Source organism: Stegostoma tigrinum, chromosome 31, assembly GCF_030684315.1.
Source record: "Stegostoma tigrinum isolate sSteTig4 chromosome 31, sSteTig4.hap1, whole genome shotgun sequence".
NCBI classification, from domain to species: Eukaryota; Metazoa; Chordata; class Chondrichthyes; order Orectolobiformes; family Stegostomatidae; genus Stegostoma; species Stegostoma tigrinum.
In genome coordinates, this window is record NC_081384.1 from 8,853,438 (window position 1) to 8,873,710 (window position 20,273).

Genomic DNA, 20,273 nt, shown 5'->3' on the forward strand with positions numbered 1-20,273 from the left:
TAGAGTCATTAGAATAAGCTACGGGATGGGGGTGGATCTGGATGGGATGCTTTTTGGAGGGTCAGTGTGACTCGATAGGCCAAATGGCCTGTTCCCACACTATATGGATTCTATGATCTGAAAACATTCCAATCCTCTAACAGCAGATTGTCCTTAGTACCAGCTCCCTCCACTCCACTAGTAAGAGTTTCTTATTCAGTTAAGTTAGTACTTATGCCTCAGCATCAGGCACCCAATCAATAAAGTCAATATGTTCACCTCATTTTCCCACTGAACTCATTTGCAAGCATGTTTCTTTATGAGCTGCTGGCACTTTAATAATATGACTGACAAAGCTTTGACTTTCCACCAATCCTCATTGGAGTCATGGGCGATCAGAATTCAGTCTCCTTGCCTAGTTATGACCCTTCAGAATGCAAACCTAACCTGTTTCTCTCTCCGTTCCCTTCCTTCTTGCTCATGATAGGTCATGATAGGTGCTAAATGAATGCAAGTTTATTTTCTACACTTAGGCCTGAGAACAGTGGGGCTTAAACCACTTTATAAAAATTGATCTTTGCAATGGAATGTATTATTGATAAATAGATAAAATAATGCAAATCAGAGATGCAAGAGATCACATTACAACCGTCTCTATTGAGAAATGGCTCTGTGTTCACCCTGTGGCTAAGTCCTACCCTGTAAATTGGCTGAGGAATGTTTAATAGAAGATATGCTTCTAGTACACAGCAATCTCTACTGATCCTGACCAAAACAAAAAGCACAAATCTCCCTCAAGACCCATTACAATGGCCACAGAATATTAACACCAGAGAGTGGTGGGCTTGTGGAATTCATTGCCACGGAGTGCAGTGGAGACCGGGACGTTGGATACCTTCAAGGCAGAGATCGACAAATTCTTGATCTCAGAAGGAATCAAGGGCTACGGGGAGAGTGCAGGGAAGTGGAGTTGAAATGCCCATCAGACATGATTTAAATGGCGGACTGGACTCGATGGGCCGAATGGCCTTACTTCCACTATGTCTTATGGTCGTATGGTCTTAACACAGCCGTTGTAGCTCCACATGTTCCAGAATTATTATGGAGGTATTGCTAACCTTGCTGTCACAGTTGAACACCATTCTCAGAATTTCCAGACTATAGCAACTTCCTGTTCAACTTTGTTGAACACATTTTATGGTCATGCTGACTTTATTAATAAAAACAAACCTGATTGGGAGTTAGCCAAAATGATACTGATCATGACTAATGCAATAGTGTGCGCCAAATCCCACAGTGGTTTGGAATATGCCAATACAATGCCCTTCATTTCTTCTATGCTGTTGCAGAGAATCATGATCTGAGATCACTCAGGGTCTTGAATGGCAGCCCATCCACCACATGAAAAATCAGCACCATACATCTTGGCTGTACTGTGTCCTGTGTCCTATCTGTAGAATAGATCACATCAACTTGCCAGGACTTACTTGACAGGATCTCCCAAGTTTGTAATCTTCACCATCGAGAAGAATAACAATGGGTGCATGGGAATCACACACCATTTCCAACCACCCCTTCAAGCCGCTACTCATCTTGTCTGTCCCATCACATTTGACATCATTGGATCAGAATTTTAGCCACACCCCATCAGCCAGACCTTATGGGAGTACTTTCACCAGATCGATTAATTGTTCAAGAAGTGCTCACACCACCATGTCAGGTCCAACTTGTAGCGAGTCAAACTGCAAACTTTCCAATGATAATCACATCTTGAGAATGTGAGAAAAACATTGCAACATGGATATTCTCCTTTGAATAAAATGCCTCAATGTTCTCCACATGACAGGAATGGATGAAACTATAAAGAGTCAAGGAGATATTTGGACAGTTGCCCCCAAATGGTTAAGAGGAGGGAAAAATGAAATTCCAGCACTTTGGATCCAAGCAACTAAAGGCATGGTGACCAAAAATGAAAATAAAGGATGTACGAGAGGTCAGAATTGGAAGAAAGAGAGATATGAGGAATGCCTTCAGGTTGACAGGGCTGATAAGAAGGCATACAGTGTTTTAGCTTTTATTAATAGAGGGATCGAGTTCCGGAGCCAAGAGGTTATGGTGGAGCTGTACAAAAAACTCTGGTGCGGCCGCACTTGGAGTATTGTGTACAGTTCTGGTCACCGCATTATAAGAAGGATGTGGAAGCTTTGGAAAGGGTGCAGAGCAGATTTACTAGGATGTCGTTTGGTATGGAGGTTAGGTCTTACGAGGAAAGGATGAGGGACTGGAGGCTGTTTTCATTAGAGAGAAGAAGGTTGAGAGGTGACTTAATTGAAACATAGAAAATAATCAGAGGGTTAGATAGGGTGGATAGGGAGAGCCTTTTTCCTAGGATGGTGAGGCGAGCACGAGGGGGCATAGCTTTAAATTGAGGGGTGAAAGATATAAGACAGATGTCAGAGGTAGTTTCTTTACTCAGTAGTAAGGGAATGGAACGCTTTGTCTGCAACAGTAGTAGATTCGCCAAATTTAGGTACATTTAAGTCGTCATTGGATAAGCATATGGACGTACATGGAATAGTGTAGGTTAGATGGGCTTAAGATCGGTATGACAGGTCGGCACAACATCAAGCGCCGAAGGGCCTGTACTGTGCCGTAATGTTCTATGTTCTATAAGCCTTGGGACAATGCTGGTGGAGCAGAACATGCAAACTAATGAGCTCTGCCAGATTTCCAGCGAGGCGGGGGTTACAAATAACTTCCAGGCCACAGTTTACTAACAAATTATTTCAGTGAAGGGATTATACAGATACACAAACATATTTGTGTCTTGAACACAGTTCTCCCCTGTCACAAATCATGATGTTGCCTTGTGATCTGACAGCCTTTCCGACAAATGCCAAATAACAATCACGTACAAGGAGGAGATCATGTGCAAGGGGCTCACATTTTGTGAGGGATTATTGCTGGCCTGGATTCCAAAACCAACAAATTACTCACTGCCCTCTTCCATTTATGAGAAGTTATGTTTATACTGATTAGTACACTTTTCTTCCTTCCGCAGAAACGCACCATCTAGAAGGAAAAGGACAGCAGAAATATGGGAACACCATCACCTTCAATTTCCCCTTCATCATCCTGATTTAGAAATACAACAGCATTCCCCTCCCGTGTGTCTGGATCAAAGCCTTGCAATTCACTCCTTACCAATATTGAGAGCCTCCCACAGCACATGGACTGCAGCGGTTCAAGGCGGCAGCTCACCACCACCTTCTCAAGGGCAGCTAGGGACGGACAATAACTACTGGTCCCAGCCAAAGACACTCATATCTTGTGAACTAATAAAGCAAAGTTGTTTCCTTAGTGGGGCAGCCCTGCTTTGTATAAACATCAGAAATATGTTCCAAAATGTTTGCAAAGTAGAGCAAAAGAGCAGCCAGTACATGCTAGAAATATTTTCTATTCTTCTGTTAGATTGCCGACAGGGTCAGCACTTGTTGCCTACCTCTAACTGCCTTTAAACTAAGTGGGTTGCTACAGGTCATTTCAGAGTTAACCACGATCAGTTTACCTCAGTTGACTGAACGATTAGTTCGCAAAGCAGAGTGACGCTAACAGTGTAGGTTCAATTCCCATCACTGCTAAGTTGCCATGAAGGACTTTCCTTTTCAATATTTCACCTCGCCTGAGGAATGGCTAAATTACCACCAGTCATCTATCTCTGTTGAAGCAGCACCCCTATGGTCTGCCGAGACTATGACAATACAACATTGCTGTGGGTTTGGAGTCAAATGTAGACCAGACCAGGTAAGAATGGAAGATTTTCTTCCTTAAAGGGCATTAGTGAACCAAATCATAATTTTAATGGTTGCCATTACTAAGACCAGCATTAATAATTATATTTAAATTCGTGGCATCAGAGGATTGGCCTGGCCCTCTGGTCTATTGGAATCTAGTGATGTTACCATGACACTGCTGTCTCTCTTGGGGAACAGGATACAACAGACACATAAATAGGGGAATAAATACAGCCAGCAACGAAGCTATGTCCCTGCAGCTGAAAATTGAAATGAATCAGGAAAGGCTATAGGGGAGGTGTGATGTTGCCAAAGAAGTGAAAATGAAAAAAAAACTTATTTTGCAAGTCACAGCTCTTTAGAAATTTTCCCACCAAGCTACCACACACAAAAGAATCATTTACAATCCTACTGCAAACAGAATGGAATGAGAATTAAAACAACACTGTTCGGAGTAAAGTTGCTCCCTGAATTAACAGAGAATGGAAGGCATTCTGACAGTATGGATGCTGAAATCAATGCAGGCAACAGTAAATCTTTACTTTGGCCTCACTTCCTCAAGAGAGAGCGCGGGTGCGGTAATATTCTATCCTTTCCCATTGCTGGCAATGTGCACTTTGGCATGAAAAATGAACTCTAGAGTTCCCTTTAAGATACTCTTCAAAATGTTTCTACATGAGCAAGTTTTTGCACAGTGATACTAATATTTTCTTATACAGCAGTGTCAAATGTTGCTTGGTAATTACTTGTTGAAGCACCTTAGCCTCTGATATAGTGTAAAAGGTACCATTGAAATCAAAGTTAGAGTACAGGGTTGTCCATGGTTAAAAGCTTTGATTGTTGTTTAAGCACAGCCGTGGGGAAGAGCCATGTGAACAGAGGAGTGATGACGATGGTTCCTGTACTACAGTGCAACAAAACAGAATTAGAGCCTCCCCGAGCCTGCAGAAGATGCAAAAACTTAGCGAGTGACTCCAAGTCACTGCCTTTTCTTGCTGGGCTTTATTGAATGGGATTTCACACAATACAGGTAGCAATGTACTTACTGCAGCTCCAGGTCATTCTGCTCCTGAGGGATGAACTTGTAGAGAGCCACATACGTATGCATCTGTAGCATATCCTTGCGCATCGAGGGCTTCCTAACCTGCAGGATGGATAGGAATTCAGAAAGTGAGCTTTAAGCCAGATGAGGGAAGATCAAAATGCTTAGCTCCTGTTACATCAACAGATGAAAAGTTAGGAATCAATGTTGTGCAAGGATAGAATATATACCATGCTCAATATTTAGGACCAATGACTTCATTGGAGCAGCTTCTTTTCTAGTTCATTCTCAATCCCGTGCAATACCACTAACAATCTCAAATAAAAATTACCAATGCTGACATCCATTTCAAAATCAACGGCTGCATCAAAAAAACATATGAAACAACAACTTTCAACCTGTCTGAAGATGTACTTACATCGCTTAGGACATGTGTATTTAAGATTTTGTTAGTTATTTACACACCATTGTTAAAAGAAGATTTGATAGAGATGTTCAAAATCACAAAGGGTCAAGATAGATTAGATACAGACACAAACTGTTTCCATTGTTATAAAGGGTGATAATCGGGGTCACCGACTTAAGGTGCTAATTGGCAAAGGAAGCACATGAGGAATATTTAAAAAAAAACACTGGAATACATTTTTCTGAAGGGGGGTCCAGGACCAAAACTTCAGCTTTCCTGCTCCCCGGATGTTGCTTGACCTGCTGTGTTTATCCAGCTCCACACCTTGTTATCTCACTGGAATATACAGAGCATGTGGAGGAAGTAGATTCAATTGCGAATTTCAGGAGAGAAACAGATTCGCACTGAAGAGAAAGTAATTGCAACGCAGAGGATAGGAGAGAGGAAACGACAGCATTGCACAAGCCAAGTACCAGCACAGATCGAAAGGGTTGAATGGCCTTCTCCTGTGCTGCAGCTATTCTACGATTCTTTGATGGATCATACAAACTTGAAACGCAAAATGCTTTGAAATGAGAAAAGATCTCAAAAGTGCTGCTACTAACTCAAGATACTCCGATTTGAGATTCATCCACTCATGATGCCAATGAAAACCTTTTACCAGTCTCTGTAAGGCCCTCAAAGTTCAGGCAAGACAAATAAACCAATAAATGGACAGCATACATTAGTGCTAAATTTCTTGGCCAGATCTCAAGTGTGATTTGGTTGGATGATGGTGAATACCTAGAATCAACTACAGAATCAGCTCTGTCCAAAGGAAAAAGCACATGTTTGAATAACAATCACTCATGCTGTTCCCGTGTCCAAAGTCATCTAAAGCTCAGCAGAGATAATGGGAACTGCAGATGCTGGAGAATCCAAGATAATAAAATGTGAGGCTGGATGAACCCAGCAGGCCAAGCAGCATCTCAGGAGCACAAAAGCTGACGTTTCGGGCCTAGTGATTTGGTTATGTACCATTCTGTCAAGTTCAAATCATTTCTGTTTGCCATGCTTCAAAGGGGTAGCACTTGCACCTCCAAGACATGAGGTTGGAGTTCAAGTCAATTTCAAGATGTTTAAAAAAAACTTCATTCGCAGGATGTGGGCATTGCTGTCTAAGGCAGCATTGATTACCTATTGCTAATTGCCCCAGAGGGCAGTTAAGAATCAGCCACTTTGCTGCGGGGTCTGGAGTCACATGTAGGTCAGACCAGACAAGGTTGGCAGATTTCCTTCTTTAAAGGCATTTTCCCCCATCCATAAGACTATAAGACATAGGAGTGGAAGTATGGCCATTCGGCCCATCATCAAGTCCACTCTGCCATTTAAATCATGGCTGATGGGCATTTCAACTCCACTTCCCTGCACTCTCCCCTAGCCCTTGATTCCTTCTGAGATCAAGAATTTGTCGATCTCTGCCTTGAAGGCATCCAACATCCCGGCCTCCACTGCACTCCGTGGCAATGAATTCCACAAGCCCACCACTCTGGCTGAAGAAACGTCGTCTCATTTCAGTTTTAAATTTACCCCCTCTAATTTTAAGGCTGTGCCCACGGGTCCTAGTCAATTGCCAATTGGCAATAGTTTCACAGTTAATAAATTCTTAATTTCAGGTTTTCAGTGAATTCAAATTCCAACAGCTGCCATAGCAGGATTTGAACCCAGGTCCCCAAAACACTGATAATGAAACGTGAGGCTGGATGAACACAGCAGGCCCAGCAGCATCTCAGGTGCACAAGAGCTGACGTTTCGGGCCTAGACCCATCTGAGAGGGGGGATGGGGTGAAGGTCTACGGATCATCCCCAAAACATTGCCCGGGTTTCAAGTTTAATAGCCTAGCGATAATACAACTAGGCCATTGCAGCAATCACGGTTGACGCACTGGAGAGTCGGCAGTGCCACCTTTTATCTGAGACATTAAACATGACCCCAGAGCCCCTCTCAGCGAGATTTAAAGGGGCCCACAGCACTGCAGGAGAAGTATCCCTAGGGCCCTTGCTGCTATGTACCCCTCAAGTCAGCAGCATCTCTTTCCTGTTTCTGAGACCTTGCTGGGCACAAGTTGGTTATCACATTTCCTAGGTTACAACAGCAACCATGTTTCAAAAAAAAAATCAGTGTTTCATTAGTAGTAAAATGCTTTGGAATATCTGATTGTCATGAAAGATGCTATACAATTGTGAGACCTTTTCCTTCCATGTTGTGTCCTAATGTGGATGTGGGGGAGTTAATAGCATGCATCCTGACAGTGCTCTAAGCTAATAGGAATGTGCGTAGAGGTTTGCTCGTTCTGACACCTCTTTCATTACTGAAAGGTATTGTAGTCTCATGGGGCACACTGGTTTCCTTAACTTTGACGTTTCATTGAAAATGTTCCATCTCCAATACTCTGATTACTAATGCCTAAGAAGGTGACCCCCTCCCCTTTGAGGATTATAGAATTTGTTTGATTAAGCAAGCTCCTCTGGCATTCTGTTAGTCACAGTAGGTGTTACAATCCCGAATTGCTGTTCTTTCTCCGTATATCCTTTTATTTTCCAAATAAACATCTACAAGCAGATGGCAGAGTCAAGCTGCAATACTGCAATTAAGCTGCTGCAGAGTTGCCACACAGTTTAATCACATTATTTTTTGCTAAAATACGCATCATATCCTTTCCTCTCCTGTGTCTAAGTGGACCTGCTTGAGTAAGTACTTCACCTGGAATAGGTTATGAAGCAGAGTTTCCAGTTTAAGGGAGACCACCCCGATGCCAAGACTAGCTGACGGGGAGATTGGCCCACCTCTGCCACAGGAATACAGGCAGGTTTTGCAGATTAATATGCAAATTGTTGATTTCCTCACCCCTGCCCCCAACCACTAATTGTGAATCCATCTACTATTGCTTTCACAATATTCAAGAACTGTTTCCACTGTCTCTTGAGGAAGAGTTCCAAAGACTCACTATCCTCCGTCAGCAAAATTTTATCAACTCAGACTTAAAGGAGTGACCCTTGATTCTAGATTTTCCCAAACAGGAAACATTCTTTCCAAATCCACCTTGTCAAGACTCCCTGAGGATCTTGTATGTTTCAATCGGCATCATTCATTCTTCCAAATTCCAGCAAACACACACCAAGCCTGTCCGACCTTCCTTCATACAGCAACCTGTACATTCTAGATAATAAAGTGTGAAGCTGGATGAACACAGCAGGCCAAGCAGCATCTCAGGAGCACAAAAGCTGACGTTTCGGGCCTAGACCCTTCAGAGGGGGAGATGGGGAGAGGGTTCTGGAATAACTAGGGAGAGAGGGGGAGGCAGACCGAAGATGGAGAGAAAAGAAGATAGGTGGAGAGGAGAGTATAAGTGGGGAGGTAGGGAGGGGATAGGTCAGTCCAGGGAAGACGGACAGGTCAAGGAGGTGGGATGAGGTTAGTGGGTAGGAGATGGAGGTGCGGCTTAAGGTGGGAGGAAGGGATGGGAGAGAGGGAGAACAGGTTAGGGAGGCAGAGACAGGCTGGGCTGGTTTTGGGATGCAGTGGGGGGAGGGGATGAGCTGGGCTGGTTGTGTGATGGAGTGGGGGGCTCTTTGTGAAATCACTGAATGCCACAGGCAAGGTTAATGTTTACTGTCAATCCCTTAGCAGCTTGTTTGGCTGGTCTGGAGGACTATTGGGAGTTAATGGTCAACTGTTTCTTTACAAAGGGACAAGATCTTCACTGATTTCCTTCTCCAGGGAATATTAGTGAAGCAGACAGGCCTTTTTTTTAAAGATGACAATGTGCAGGTCACCATTACCAACATTAGCCTTTGCTTATGTTACTCAGTGTTGTCCTAATTAATGGAACTCCAATTCTCTGCTTGTAATGGAGGGTCTTGGCCTCATGTTTTCAAATTATTATTCCAAACCAACTAACGTAATCTTGGCACAACTACACCCTGTGTTGCCAAGGTACAACTCACTAACAGCATAAAAAGGTCAAACAGCGTCATATCCCTTTCTCCGCAGTTGCTATCATCCAACATTCAGGGACACGAGGAGGATGAGCGAGGGAGGGAACATTCCAGGCAGAAAGGCTCACTGTTGATTTTGTACTTCTGGCTGGAAAAGCTGCCCATGCTACCTTCTGCCTGACTACAGGGAAGACTACCTTGGCATACAAAGGGCCATCTGCTTGCTCCCCCCCACCCATGGCACCAGGCTGCCAGCTGGTAAATGCCATAGTTCTATTCCAGAGCTTCAACAACAGGTTACAAACCAAAATCTAAGAGATGTAGACTCTGAAGATACCAGCAGAGCTGTTGCATGGTCCCCTTAAATCCTTGCAATTCTTAACAGCAGTCACAGCCCAAAAGGCCAATCTTTATGGCCCGATTCCTGTCTAGATAAGAAAAGTGAAAAGTTAGGTGCTTCTTCCTTTGAAAAGTCTGCTGCCTAAACAGCTTTGGAATGGATTGAATGGCCTCCTATTTCCTGTGCTTCTATATCCTTGCTGCCTATTTTGTTTCTTAAATCTATCATTCCCCACTCTATTTCTCTTTCGTCATCCAGAGTGATTCCAGTTCTCTTAGCTTCCTTCTCCAATATTCCTCATTAGCCTTCTCTATTTTTTAAGCTCCTCAATTGAGGAGGTGGATGATTGGTTCCATCAATGAGCTACAGATACTTTGCTACCTCTCATGTGCCATCATCAGCTCACAATGGCAGAAACTCGCTGTACAGCAACTTTGCAAACGCAATGCAAAGGACACAGAGCTCACAGGGAATATTCTCCAGCAAATTCTGCTTCAATGTTAGGAATTCAAAGAGGAGGAGTGTTTGTTGGTCACTAACTAATAACTTTGAGTGTAAGCTACTGACTGTGAGCAAATTGTCTGTTGGACAGAAGAAACTACTGGTCCTCACAGCGAGAAGCTTTAATTAGTAGCAAGGAAATAGATATTTGCTGATATGGGAACTTGACAAGCAAAGCAGCACATCAGGTAATAACCTCATTCACGACTTTACTGTTAGTGAGAAATTAGTTAGAAAACAGCCCTCGGTATGAAAGATGGCCTTATTATGTAACCTTGGTCACGACATTTTTGTTCATTATAATCTGATGAGGCCTCGTGGCTTAGCATCACAATTCTTCACATTGATAAGTCCTGGGGTCTGGGCTAGGAATGAGTGAGTATCTCCAGGGCTGGGCCCTCAGTCCCTTGCTTCTCTGTTGCAACAATGGTTCTGTTTAATAACTTCCCTCTCCTGACTTGGTTGCCATGTGCACTTCACCTATCATTCATGTATTAACAAAGTTCAACGTTTCAGAATCAACTGCATTTACCTGAATGGGGACTGTGTTGTCTTTTTTTTCCTCTGTTTCAACTATTCCATTCTCCAAAGGTGCTTTCGGTGGAAAAAAAAGCACGAAAAAGAAGTTAGTGCCTGGTACAAGGATATAGGAGAAAGAAAAAGTTATGACATAACAATCCATTTATTTCAGCCTAATCTTTAACCTCTTTTATACACCAAACATTGTTAGCCACTGATTGTCACTAAGAGCAATTCATTTTCTTAGGGCAATCATCATCCAATCCTTTATCTGTCCATCGCTCTTCTCTCTCTTTGGGCTCTATATCCACTTATCATTTATTCCTTACCCCCTCCCCCATCTCTGTCATCTGCACATAAACCAATATTTTCCTAGCCACCATGCATTCTGAGGAAGGGTCACTGGACCCAAAACAGTAATCGATTTCTTTTTACAGATGCTGCCAGACCTGCTGCACTTTTCCAGCAATTTCTGTTTTTATTGTATAGGATTTTTGTTTTTTTTAAAAATACAATACCCACACAGTGTGGAAACAGGCCATTCAGCCCAACAAGAACTAATATCAACTTTCCAAAGAGCATCCCACCTAGGCCCATCCCCCAACCCTGTTTCCCTGCATTTCCCATGGCTAACATACCTAGCCTACACATCCCTGGACACTGTGGGTAATTTAGCATGGCCAATCCCCCTAACTTGCACATCTTTGGACGATGGGAGAGAACCAGAGCACCCAGTGAAAACCCACACAGACGTGGGGAGAACGTGCAAACTCCACACAGACAGTCACTTGAGGTTGGAATTGAATCTGGCGCTGTGAAGCCGCAGTGTTAACCGCTGAGCCACCATGCCACCCATGATCCATTGTCTTTAACCTCTCTTTTCAGTTACAAGTATTACCAACTGTATTATTTGCGTATTTAATATCTCTCACACCACTGAGTGCCCAGATACTTGAATGATCCTCTGTTGTTGGCACACTGGCTCAGAAGGTTATGGCTTTAAAAGTCCTACGCCAAAGCTTGGAGTGCAATATCTAGGCCTCAGTGCAGCACAGCACCAGAGGAATCGCTTTCTGAGGATTCATGTATCCCATGTCCCAGCTACTTTCTCAGGTGGACTCAAAAGATTCCATGATGTTAATCTGAAAAAGACAGCTACACTCACCCCAGTGCATGTCAGTATTTATCACCTGACCAACATCAAAAGTAGATGTTCTGACCATTATTGCATTGCTATTAGTTTGCACCTTGCTGTGTATAAACTGGTTGCCACGTTTCCTGCATTCAAGCAGTGACTACACTTCAAAAGAGTGTAACTGTTGTTGACTCACTGGTGTCTTTCTGGGTCTCACTCTCTTTGGAATGGTTCGTGCTAACATCTGGCTCCTCAGCGATGTCTCCATTTTCACCCTGCATCGAAACAGAGCAGGCAATAGTCACTGACCAAAGGCAGTACTATGCATTTCCTCTTCACCCAAGATCTCAAGTCAGAATATTGGGCTGGGGAGCAGTAAAATGCAGATCCATGCCACAGAGTCACGAGTACATGGTGTATCAGTTATCGCATGCAGCTCAGATACAACTAGACATTTCGTAATAAAGATAATCTCCATATCACAAGGACCGGGAGTGCAGGGCTGATGAAGCAGAGAGAAACTCCAATGCAGGTGCAAAATAGTTAATAAAGAGGTTACCTTGGGACGGATATAGCCACTACCAAAAACTTTTGGCAAACTTAGTAAATCAGACAGTTCCGAGATAATGGGAACTGCAGATGCTGGAGAATCCAAGATAATAAAATGTGAGGCTGGATGAACACAGCAGGCCAAGCAGCATCTCAGGAGCACAAAAGCTGACGTTTCGGGCCTAGACCCTTCATCAGAGAGGGGGATGGGGGGAGGGAACTGGAATAAATAGGGAGAGAGGGGGAGGCGGACCGAAGATGGAGAGTAAAGAAGATAGGTGGAGAGAGTGTAGGTGGGGAGGTAGGGAGGGGATAGGTCAGTCCAGGGAAGACGGACAGGTCAAGGAGGTGGGATGAGGTTAGTAGGAAGATGGGGGTGCGGCTTGGGGTGGGAGGAAGGGATGGGTGAGAGGAAGAACAGGTTAGGGAGGCAGAGACAGGTTGGACTGGTTTTGGGATGCAGTGGGTGGGGGGGAAGAGCTGGGCTGGTTGTGTGGTGCAGTGGGGGGACGGGACGAACTGGGCTGGTTTAGGGATGCGGTGGGGAAGGGGAAATTTTGAAACTGGTGAAGTCCACATTGATACCATTAGGCTGCAGGGTTCCCAGGCGGAATATGAGTTGCTGTTCCTGCAACCTTCGGGTGGCATCATTGTGGCACTGCAGGAGGCCCATGATGGACATGTTATCTAAAGAATGGGAGGAACACAGCAGGCCAAGCAGCATCTCAGGAGCACAAAAGCTGACGTTTCGGGCCTAGACCCTTCATCAGAGAGCTCTGATGTAGGGTCTAGGCCCAAAACGTCAGCTTTTGTGCTCCCGAGATGCTGCTTGGCCTGCTGTGTTCATCCAGCTTCACACTTTGTTATCTTAAATCAGACACTTCCCCCTAGTTTGACTTTGAAATCCTTTTGTGGGACTAGCTGGCACAGTATCAATGCAATGTTGAGACTTTCTTTACGGTTTCAGATCTCCAGTTGACGTCATTCGGTCAAGTCATCAGGCACAATATAGTAAGCGATGTTGATAATGGAGGCCCTCATTCTCACATGCCACTGCTTTGGAGTTTATAGATCTTTGATGAATACAGAGGTGCTACATGGGTCGATATATTGGAGTAGAAGCTCTCATTGGGCACACATGTTCACTAACAGATTTCATATTTACCAAATGCTTTGTCGGGGATTCGGAGAAACTGCCAAAACTTGACCGGCTCATCTGGGCAAGAGATGTCCCAAATCGGAGTGCTTCATACACTGGGTCCACTTTACTGCTTGTGGCTTAAACAGAAAATGAGAGATGGTGGCGATCAGAATTTTCTAGGAAATTTATGTACTTCTCCTTATATGAAGGGAGAATAAAAAGACATTAAACACAGGTAATAAGATTAGAAAGAAGGGGAGTGTGTTTGCTACAGGTTGAGAAGTTAAACACAATTGGAGCTTAACATTTTTAAACGGTACAAGAGTTGGGAGAATGACCCGAGCCTGGTCTGGTCTGTTCAATTCTTGTCTTGATTCTTCAGCAGTGGCAGAAGCTTTCAGATATCTGAGTCCCATGACATTTATTGCTACTTCACTGGGCACTAACTTCAATTTTTCTTTGAGGGGAGCGAGCAAGAAAGAACAAAAGAATGGGAAAAAGTGAGGGGAAGAGAGAGAGACAGAGAGAGAGAGAGACAGAGAACCCATTTTTCCTTGTTTCTTCTGATGCTTAAAAGCAATTGTTGAAATATAGTTCATTTGTATATTCCAGGGTCTAGTCCCACTGTCTTTCTAAGCAGGCTAACTGGTGGATGAAATTTTCATCTCCCAGCTTCCAGCGTAGTATGGGTCAAACCAACAGACACCAATCTGCATATTAGTGCCTTTTCCAATAATGTTGGTTTCAGATTAGACTGGTGCTTATTTAATAATGCTTTAAAGTAGTTTAATTCAACCTGGTCAGATCAGCACTGCAGCCATTTTTGGTGAGTGAGTATTTGTCCTTCACAAAACCATTTAGTCCACAGACGGTCTCAGGTATCAAAATTAGACGATGGAAGTGGAGTATCAATAGCCGATGTTCACCATTATCATAACAATGTCTTCAACTCTGGACAAAGCACCTTTGATCTTCTAAATTCTAGGACATACAACACTAGTTTATAGCATACTAGGGAGACCATTCAGTCTACATCCAGGCATGTTGAAGTAGCTATCTAAATCTATCACACTCCCCTGCTCTTTCCCAATTGCTAAGCATTTTTCCCCCAATCAAGTACATTTCCCATTCCCCTTCGAAAGTTACTATTGAATCTGCTTCCTTTTTGCCAACGGAATCACCATCATTCCAGACTGTAGCTCTCAGATGAAACAATAATTTCTCCCCCTCCAAACCCACATCCCCCTCAATCCCTACCTCTGCCTCTTCTATCAATTATCTTGAATCTATGTCCTCTGGCTACTGACTTTCCTGCCAGTGTAAATAATGTCTTTGCCTTTTTAGATGTTTTTCCTAATCCCACAATAACAGGAAGATCAAACAAACCAGTAAAGTAGCACATCAAAACAAACCAGAAGCTAGTTGATTTGAAATTAATGATGTCCCCAGAAGCAGTGTTTCTGAGGTCCTGTGTTTTGACACTTTATCTGATGTCACTTTCACAAAAGCTTCTTTACAGTTTTGTGATCAGAGGTTTGTTTATATTCAAAAGCTTTCAGGCGAGTGAGGGGTCAGTGTTCAGTCCAGCAGTGTTAGTGACATCTCCCACCCTCAGTGAACATGCCAACTGCATAAAAAAATGAGTCGTCCAGCCTCCATTTCACCTATTTTATATACTGATATTTTCTAAACAATCTGATCAGAGATATTATTACACACCGCTTGAACATATGGGACTTGAACTTAGGCATCCTAGCTCAGAGATAGGGACACTACCTCTAAGGCAGCATGGTGGCTACTACTGCTGCCTCACAATGCCAGGGACCCTGCGTTCAATTCCACCTTTGGGCCACTGTCTCTGTGGAGTATACACATTCTCCCAGTGCCGGTGAGGGTGTCCTCAGGTTTTCTCCCATAGTCCAAAGATGTGCAGGATAGGTAGATTGGCCATGGGATATGCAGGGTTACAGGGATTGGGTGGGTGGGTCTGGGTGGGATGCTCATTGGAGGGTCAGTATAGGCTCTATTGCCAAATGGGCTGCTTCTATACTGTAGGAATTCTATGATTCTACCACTGCGCCTCAAGAGGCCAAATACTATTTTTACTTCAGAAGAGGAAAATTGACTCTCCTTTTACAGCTGCTTCTGAAAGTAGAAAGGGACCTACTAGCTTAAATCTACTTGCCTGCCATAAAAATTGTAAGAGAATTAAAGGCTTGGAGCTGATCCCACATATTTCAGACAGTCAAAGCTGCTTTTTCTCAGTAGAGTACAGAAGGTTTCTTAAGCTACAACTGAACAACAAATGTGAATTGCAGACTGCATGTGAAGTGTGGATATAACTCATCTCAAACTGGAAAGACATCAGTTGAAAGCATAATTCAAAGTTGAGAGCCTCTGTTTACTTAATTATTATATCTAATGAAACCTAGTCTTTGCCTCATTATTGCTGTCTATCACACATGCTGTATGTTTAAATTGGTTGACTTCTACAATTGCAGTTTTACTAAAAATGCTTGTGATTTATCAGGATTGGGTGGGGTGAAAGGTTGACCATTCATTTTTGGAATGTAAATTGGAATCAGGTTCCGGCTGAGACTCAGATGTGTTTGTTAGAGTAGATACAAAAGGAAGCTGGCAGTCACAGTGCCCGTACAACAATTTCAACTTCAATCCCATAGAATAGGACCTCCCAGGCAGAACACCCTGATATTGATGCAAAAGTCATACAGACACACACGCATACAAAAATGAACATAGGTGTGTGACTTCAGCAGCAATGTAAAATCTCCAGCTGCTTATTCACTCACAGGGAAGTTATGTTCTTCTGTAAATGATGACAAAAATCACCATCCATGTGTACAAATCAATGAATATAACTGATACCAGCTGGCTGGTGATTTGACACTAAATACAAACCCAAGCAAGTGAGGGGAATATGGCTGAATTGATGCCATTGGGATTACTCTCCTGGTATCGCTATTGACTCTAGAAGCTTTGTTCCACACCTCATCCCCATTGTAAAAGAAAACTGCGTGCTGAATGCTGGCAATAGGTGATTTAAAAAATCTTCTACTCACCACATCTGAGCTTAGGGAGCAGAAGTGGTCACCTAAAAGTTGTAGAGTTTAACTTTTAAAACCAGCGTCAGGAAATAGTGGATACCAGAGATTGATAAGATTAACAGCGAACCATGTTTTCCCTACATAACTGGTCAACAAATTATGCTAGCTCATCGGAAGGATGACTGAAGGATCTTTGGTAACTGTAGAATTGTGCTTCAGGGAAGAGTTAATCAAAAGAAATTTATTAAATGGATAAAAATGGGAGGGTAATTGTGACTTTGGGAGGCATGTGAAATTGAAAAAAGAAAATCAGATCAATCATCCATTATACTTCGTTCCTGATTTGTGCTTCTATTGATAGAGGTGGATAGGCAATGGAATCAAAGACTAAATCGGGGCTAGGTTGTACAAAGGAGTTTGAAACACAGACAGTTCAGCCACAATCTTATTGAACACAGAACAGACTGAAGAGGTCAAATTGCCTACTCCTGCTCCTAGTTAGTGTAAAATGGGTAGTATTATATACAACCAGCTGATGTGAAAAAAAAGTTATCCCCATTGGGTTTGAGGAACTGAAGGGCATACTTCCGCTCTTAATTCATAAAGTCACATGTAATGTTGCCCATTGTTAAAGTCAAACTGAGCACTACATCTATAAAAGCCATAGGATCCACTGGTTAAAACATAAGATTGGTAGAACCCTGCATACAGGTCCATCGCAAATCTTGTTGTCAGGAAGGAATAATTTGTCCGTGAACAGATGTAAAAAAGGAGAGAGAAATAAAAGTTGGGGGACAGGGAGGAATAAACAGAAATTAACATTCATAGCAAGAGCAATAATATTGACATAAGTAAGTACATGTTGAGACAAAAGTAACATCATAATGAAAAGGTGATGAAACAGGAAACTTGAAGTTTTTACAAGTCAGCTTCTTAACTGTTCCTTGGATAACATGAATCATTTCAACCTTGTAATGTTATCGATTTGTTAAGTTTGGCTTCAAAAGAACATGTTATATAAACGGTTTGGATGGGTTTAATGGGTGTCTATATACTCACCGATTGGCATGGCTTCCTTAACAAATCCATATTGTTCGTGGATGAGAAGTGGAGAGCTGAAATTTCGACGGAATCCCATTGGCTTTCAATTGTAACATGAAACAAGCAAGAAGATGCTGGTTAAAATGACCAATGATTATTGGCATTGCCATCTTAGGATTCTGAAGTCAAGTGATCAATTGATAGCCACATGCTTCACAATGTTAGAATGTGATCATATATTAAAATCATCCTATTTAATCTCCTTGCCACATACGGTCCCAACTGTTCCTCCCATAGTCTTTGTGAACAATGCCAATTATTTTAATTCACTCACGAGTTGGGAGCATTGCTGGCTGAGCAGTCTACTGCAGTCCATATGCTGTAGGTAGACCAAACCGCCATCGCCACTGCCTTCCCCCCACCCCCCACACACCTGCACCCTTAGGGAGAGAATTCCAGGTGACAGTGAAGGAACAGTGATATATTTCCAAGTCAGGATGGTAAGTTACTTTAAGGGAACATGTAGGTAGTGGCATTCCCATGTATCTGCTGCCCTTGTCCTTCTAGTTGGAAGTGGTCGTGGGTTTGGAAGGTGCTGTTTAAGAGTATGGTGAATATCTGCAGGGTGTCTTGTAAATAGTACACACTGCTGCCACTGGGTGCTGGTGGTAACCTGATTCTATAGCAAATCACAGGCCAACTTCACTTCTTTCCATTGTGGGAATAAAGTTCAACTTTGGTGGGGAGGACGTGAAGAGGTGAAGCAGAATCATGAAAAGAAATTCTTCATATACCCCAAGTGAATATATAATGTAGAATGGACAGTATGGATTCAAATCATGCACTAGGCACTAAAAAGTTAAATTTCAGTTCCCGAGACACTGGAGATAAAACCCCACGAGGTAAGTTGGTCACATGATAAAACTTCAAAACATCAAATGAATAGAATGGAATGAAAATAGTGAAAAACTGAAAACTCAATTCCTTCCTGGTCTTCATTCAAATGTGTTCAATGTAAGATCTGGTCAGTGGATCAGATTATTAGAGAAGCAAAAGCATTTTGATATTAGATTTGAACAGTTTCTAAGAGGATATATTTGCTGTTCACACCAATACGAATAATTGCGGCAAAAATCTTTAACTAGAGATTTTTAAGGAATATGCAATGGCTTAACATGAATTACACTGCTAGTGTGGCTATTTTCAAGTTGGATTTCCACATTTGCAGAACAGAATTACACAGCTAATGCTACATTACAATTAGAGTAGTTTGGGATAGCAAGGGGGAAAACAATCATTGAAGTTAAAACGGCCTAATGTTGATCTTAATTTATTTTGAATTTAATATCTTTCAGAATGAAACATCTGTGTTTTAAAACAATGCCTGTTCTCACAGCCTTCAGCTGTAGAGAACTGTCCAGTGGAAACCCATTAAAAAGTCAGAATACTGAAAGGTTATCATGGACAAGCAGGAAGGTCATCAGATCAGCCAAGTTGTTGTTGACTAGCACAGGAGGTTCAAGAGGCCAAGTGGTCTCCTCCCGATCCTTATTTAAAACAGGGTCAGAAAGTCAAGTCATGTTGATATATCAAAACTTGTGCAGTGACACATGCTCTATAACAGTGGTGAAAACCATATCTATTCATACATACATTTAGAACGCTGTACATCAAAAATTTAAGTTTATATAGTTGCTCTGTGTAATAAAATCTCAAGGTGCTTCACCAGAATACAAAACTAAATATGAAACCCAAGCCACATGAGCTGACATCTGGACAGATGACCCTCAAAAGGTCGGTCAGACAGATAGGCCTTAAAAGAGAGTCTTAGAAGAGGACAGCCAGGTGCAGAGGTGGGCATAGCAGAGTTTCAAGTTGCCAGAAGGTAGAGTGTGGGAGACAGGCAAAGAGTATATTGAACAAAAACAAAAGTTGCTGGAAAAGCTCAGCAGGTCTGGCAGCATCTGTGAAGGAGAAAACAGAGTTAACGTTTCGGGTCTGGTGACCCTTCCTCAGAACTGAAGAGTATATAGATTTCATTCTAGAGGGTAATGAAAGCATGAAATGAGGGGTTCAGAAGCAGAAACTAGGAAAAGGTAAAGTTGGATGATGGTGGAAGTAGGCAGATATCTAAACATAACGTATGGAAATCCACTTACAAATATATGCACATTCCACTTGTATATTTGTATTTTCTCTCCAGAAACAAGGCTGACCCACCATAGAAGAGTTTGTCAGTTTGTAACTAACAGTTCTCTCTCATCATTCACACCAGTCACGTAAATCCCTTCTGCTGAAAGCAGAATTGCTCAGAAAATGAACAGATCCTACCAAAAGGTCAAAACTGATATTCATGTCACTTTAAATAAAATAAAGAAGCCCAGAATAAAAGACTTTACATAATGATTAGAAACGGCATAGATGCCCCTGGGTGCTATAATGATTAAGACAGCTTGGGGAGAAGCTACCAGCTCGAACATTAAACCAAACACCAATAGGTCCTGGCAGAAATTGATGCAGTTAACTATAATCAGTGTGATTGATTGATCAGTACAGATCTACGGCAAAACAATCTCCAGCACCTGAGTAAATCTGATCAGTTAAATTTGATGTCTTGTTCTTGACAGACAATTCAGAGACATATTCCACTACTGTTTAAAGAGATGTAATTAATTCTCCAATTTATCAAACTGCTTGTTCATGATTCATACTCAGAATGGCAGAATGGTTAGTTATTTAGATTAGTATTTACTGCCAATGATAACAATGTCTCATGAAACACA

The 20,273-nt window shown here is 42.4% G+C and overlaps 1 protein-coding gene across 6 annotated transcripts in view; it reads right to left on the reverse strand.

Moving 5' to 3' along the window:
• LOC125466451 (SH3 and cysteine-rich domain-containing protein 2-like) overlaps positions 1–20,273 on the reverse strand; it is a 121,127-nt gene that overhangs the window by 22,151 nt on the left and 78,703 nt on the right. For 4 of the 6 annotated variants that reach the window (XM_048560973.2, XM_048560970.2, XM_048560969.2 and 1 more), the window contains exons 4-8: positions 17,509–17,590; positions 13,409–13,521; positions 11,891–11,969; positions 10,573–10,634; positions 4,820–4,917 (exon numbers count right to left, since the gene is read on the reverse strand). In XM_048560973.2, the coding sequence (XP_048416930.1) occupies positions 4,820–4,917; positions 10,573–10,634; positions 11,891–11,969; positions 13,409–13,521; positions 17,509–17,590 (434 nt within the window). The remainder of the gene's footprint in view (positions 1–4,819; positions 4,918–10,572; positions 10,635–11,890; positions 11,970–13,408; positions 13,522–17,508; positions 17,591–20,273) is intronic. The other 2 variants (XM_048560972.2, XM_059638787.1) reach the window with 2 other exon arrangements.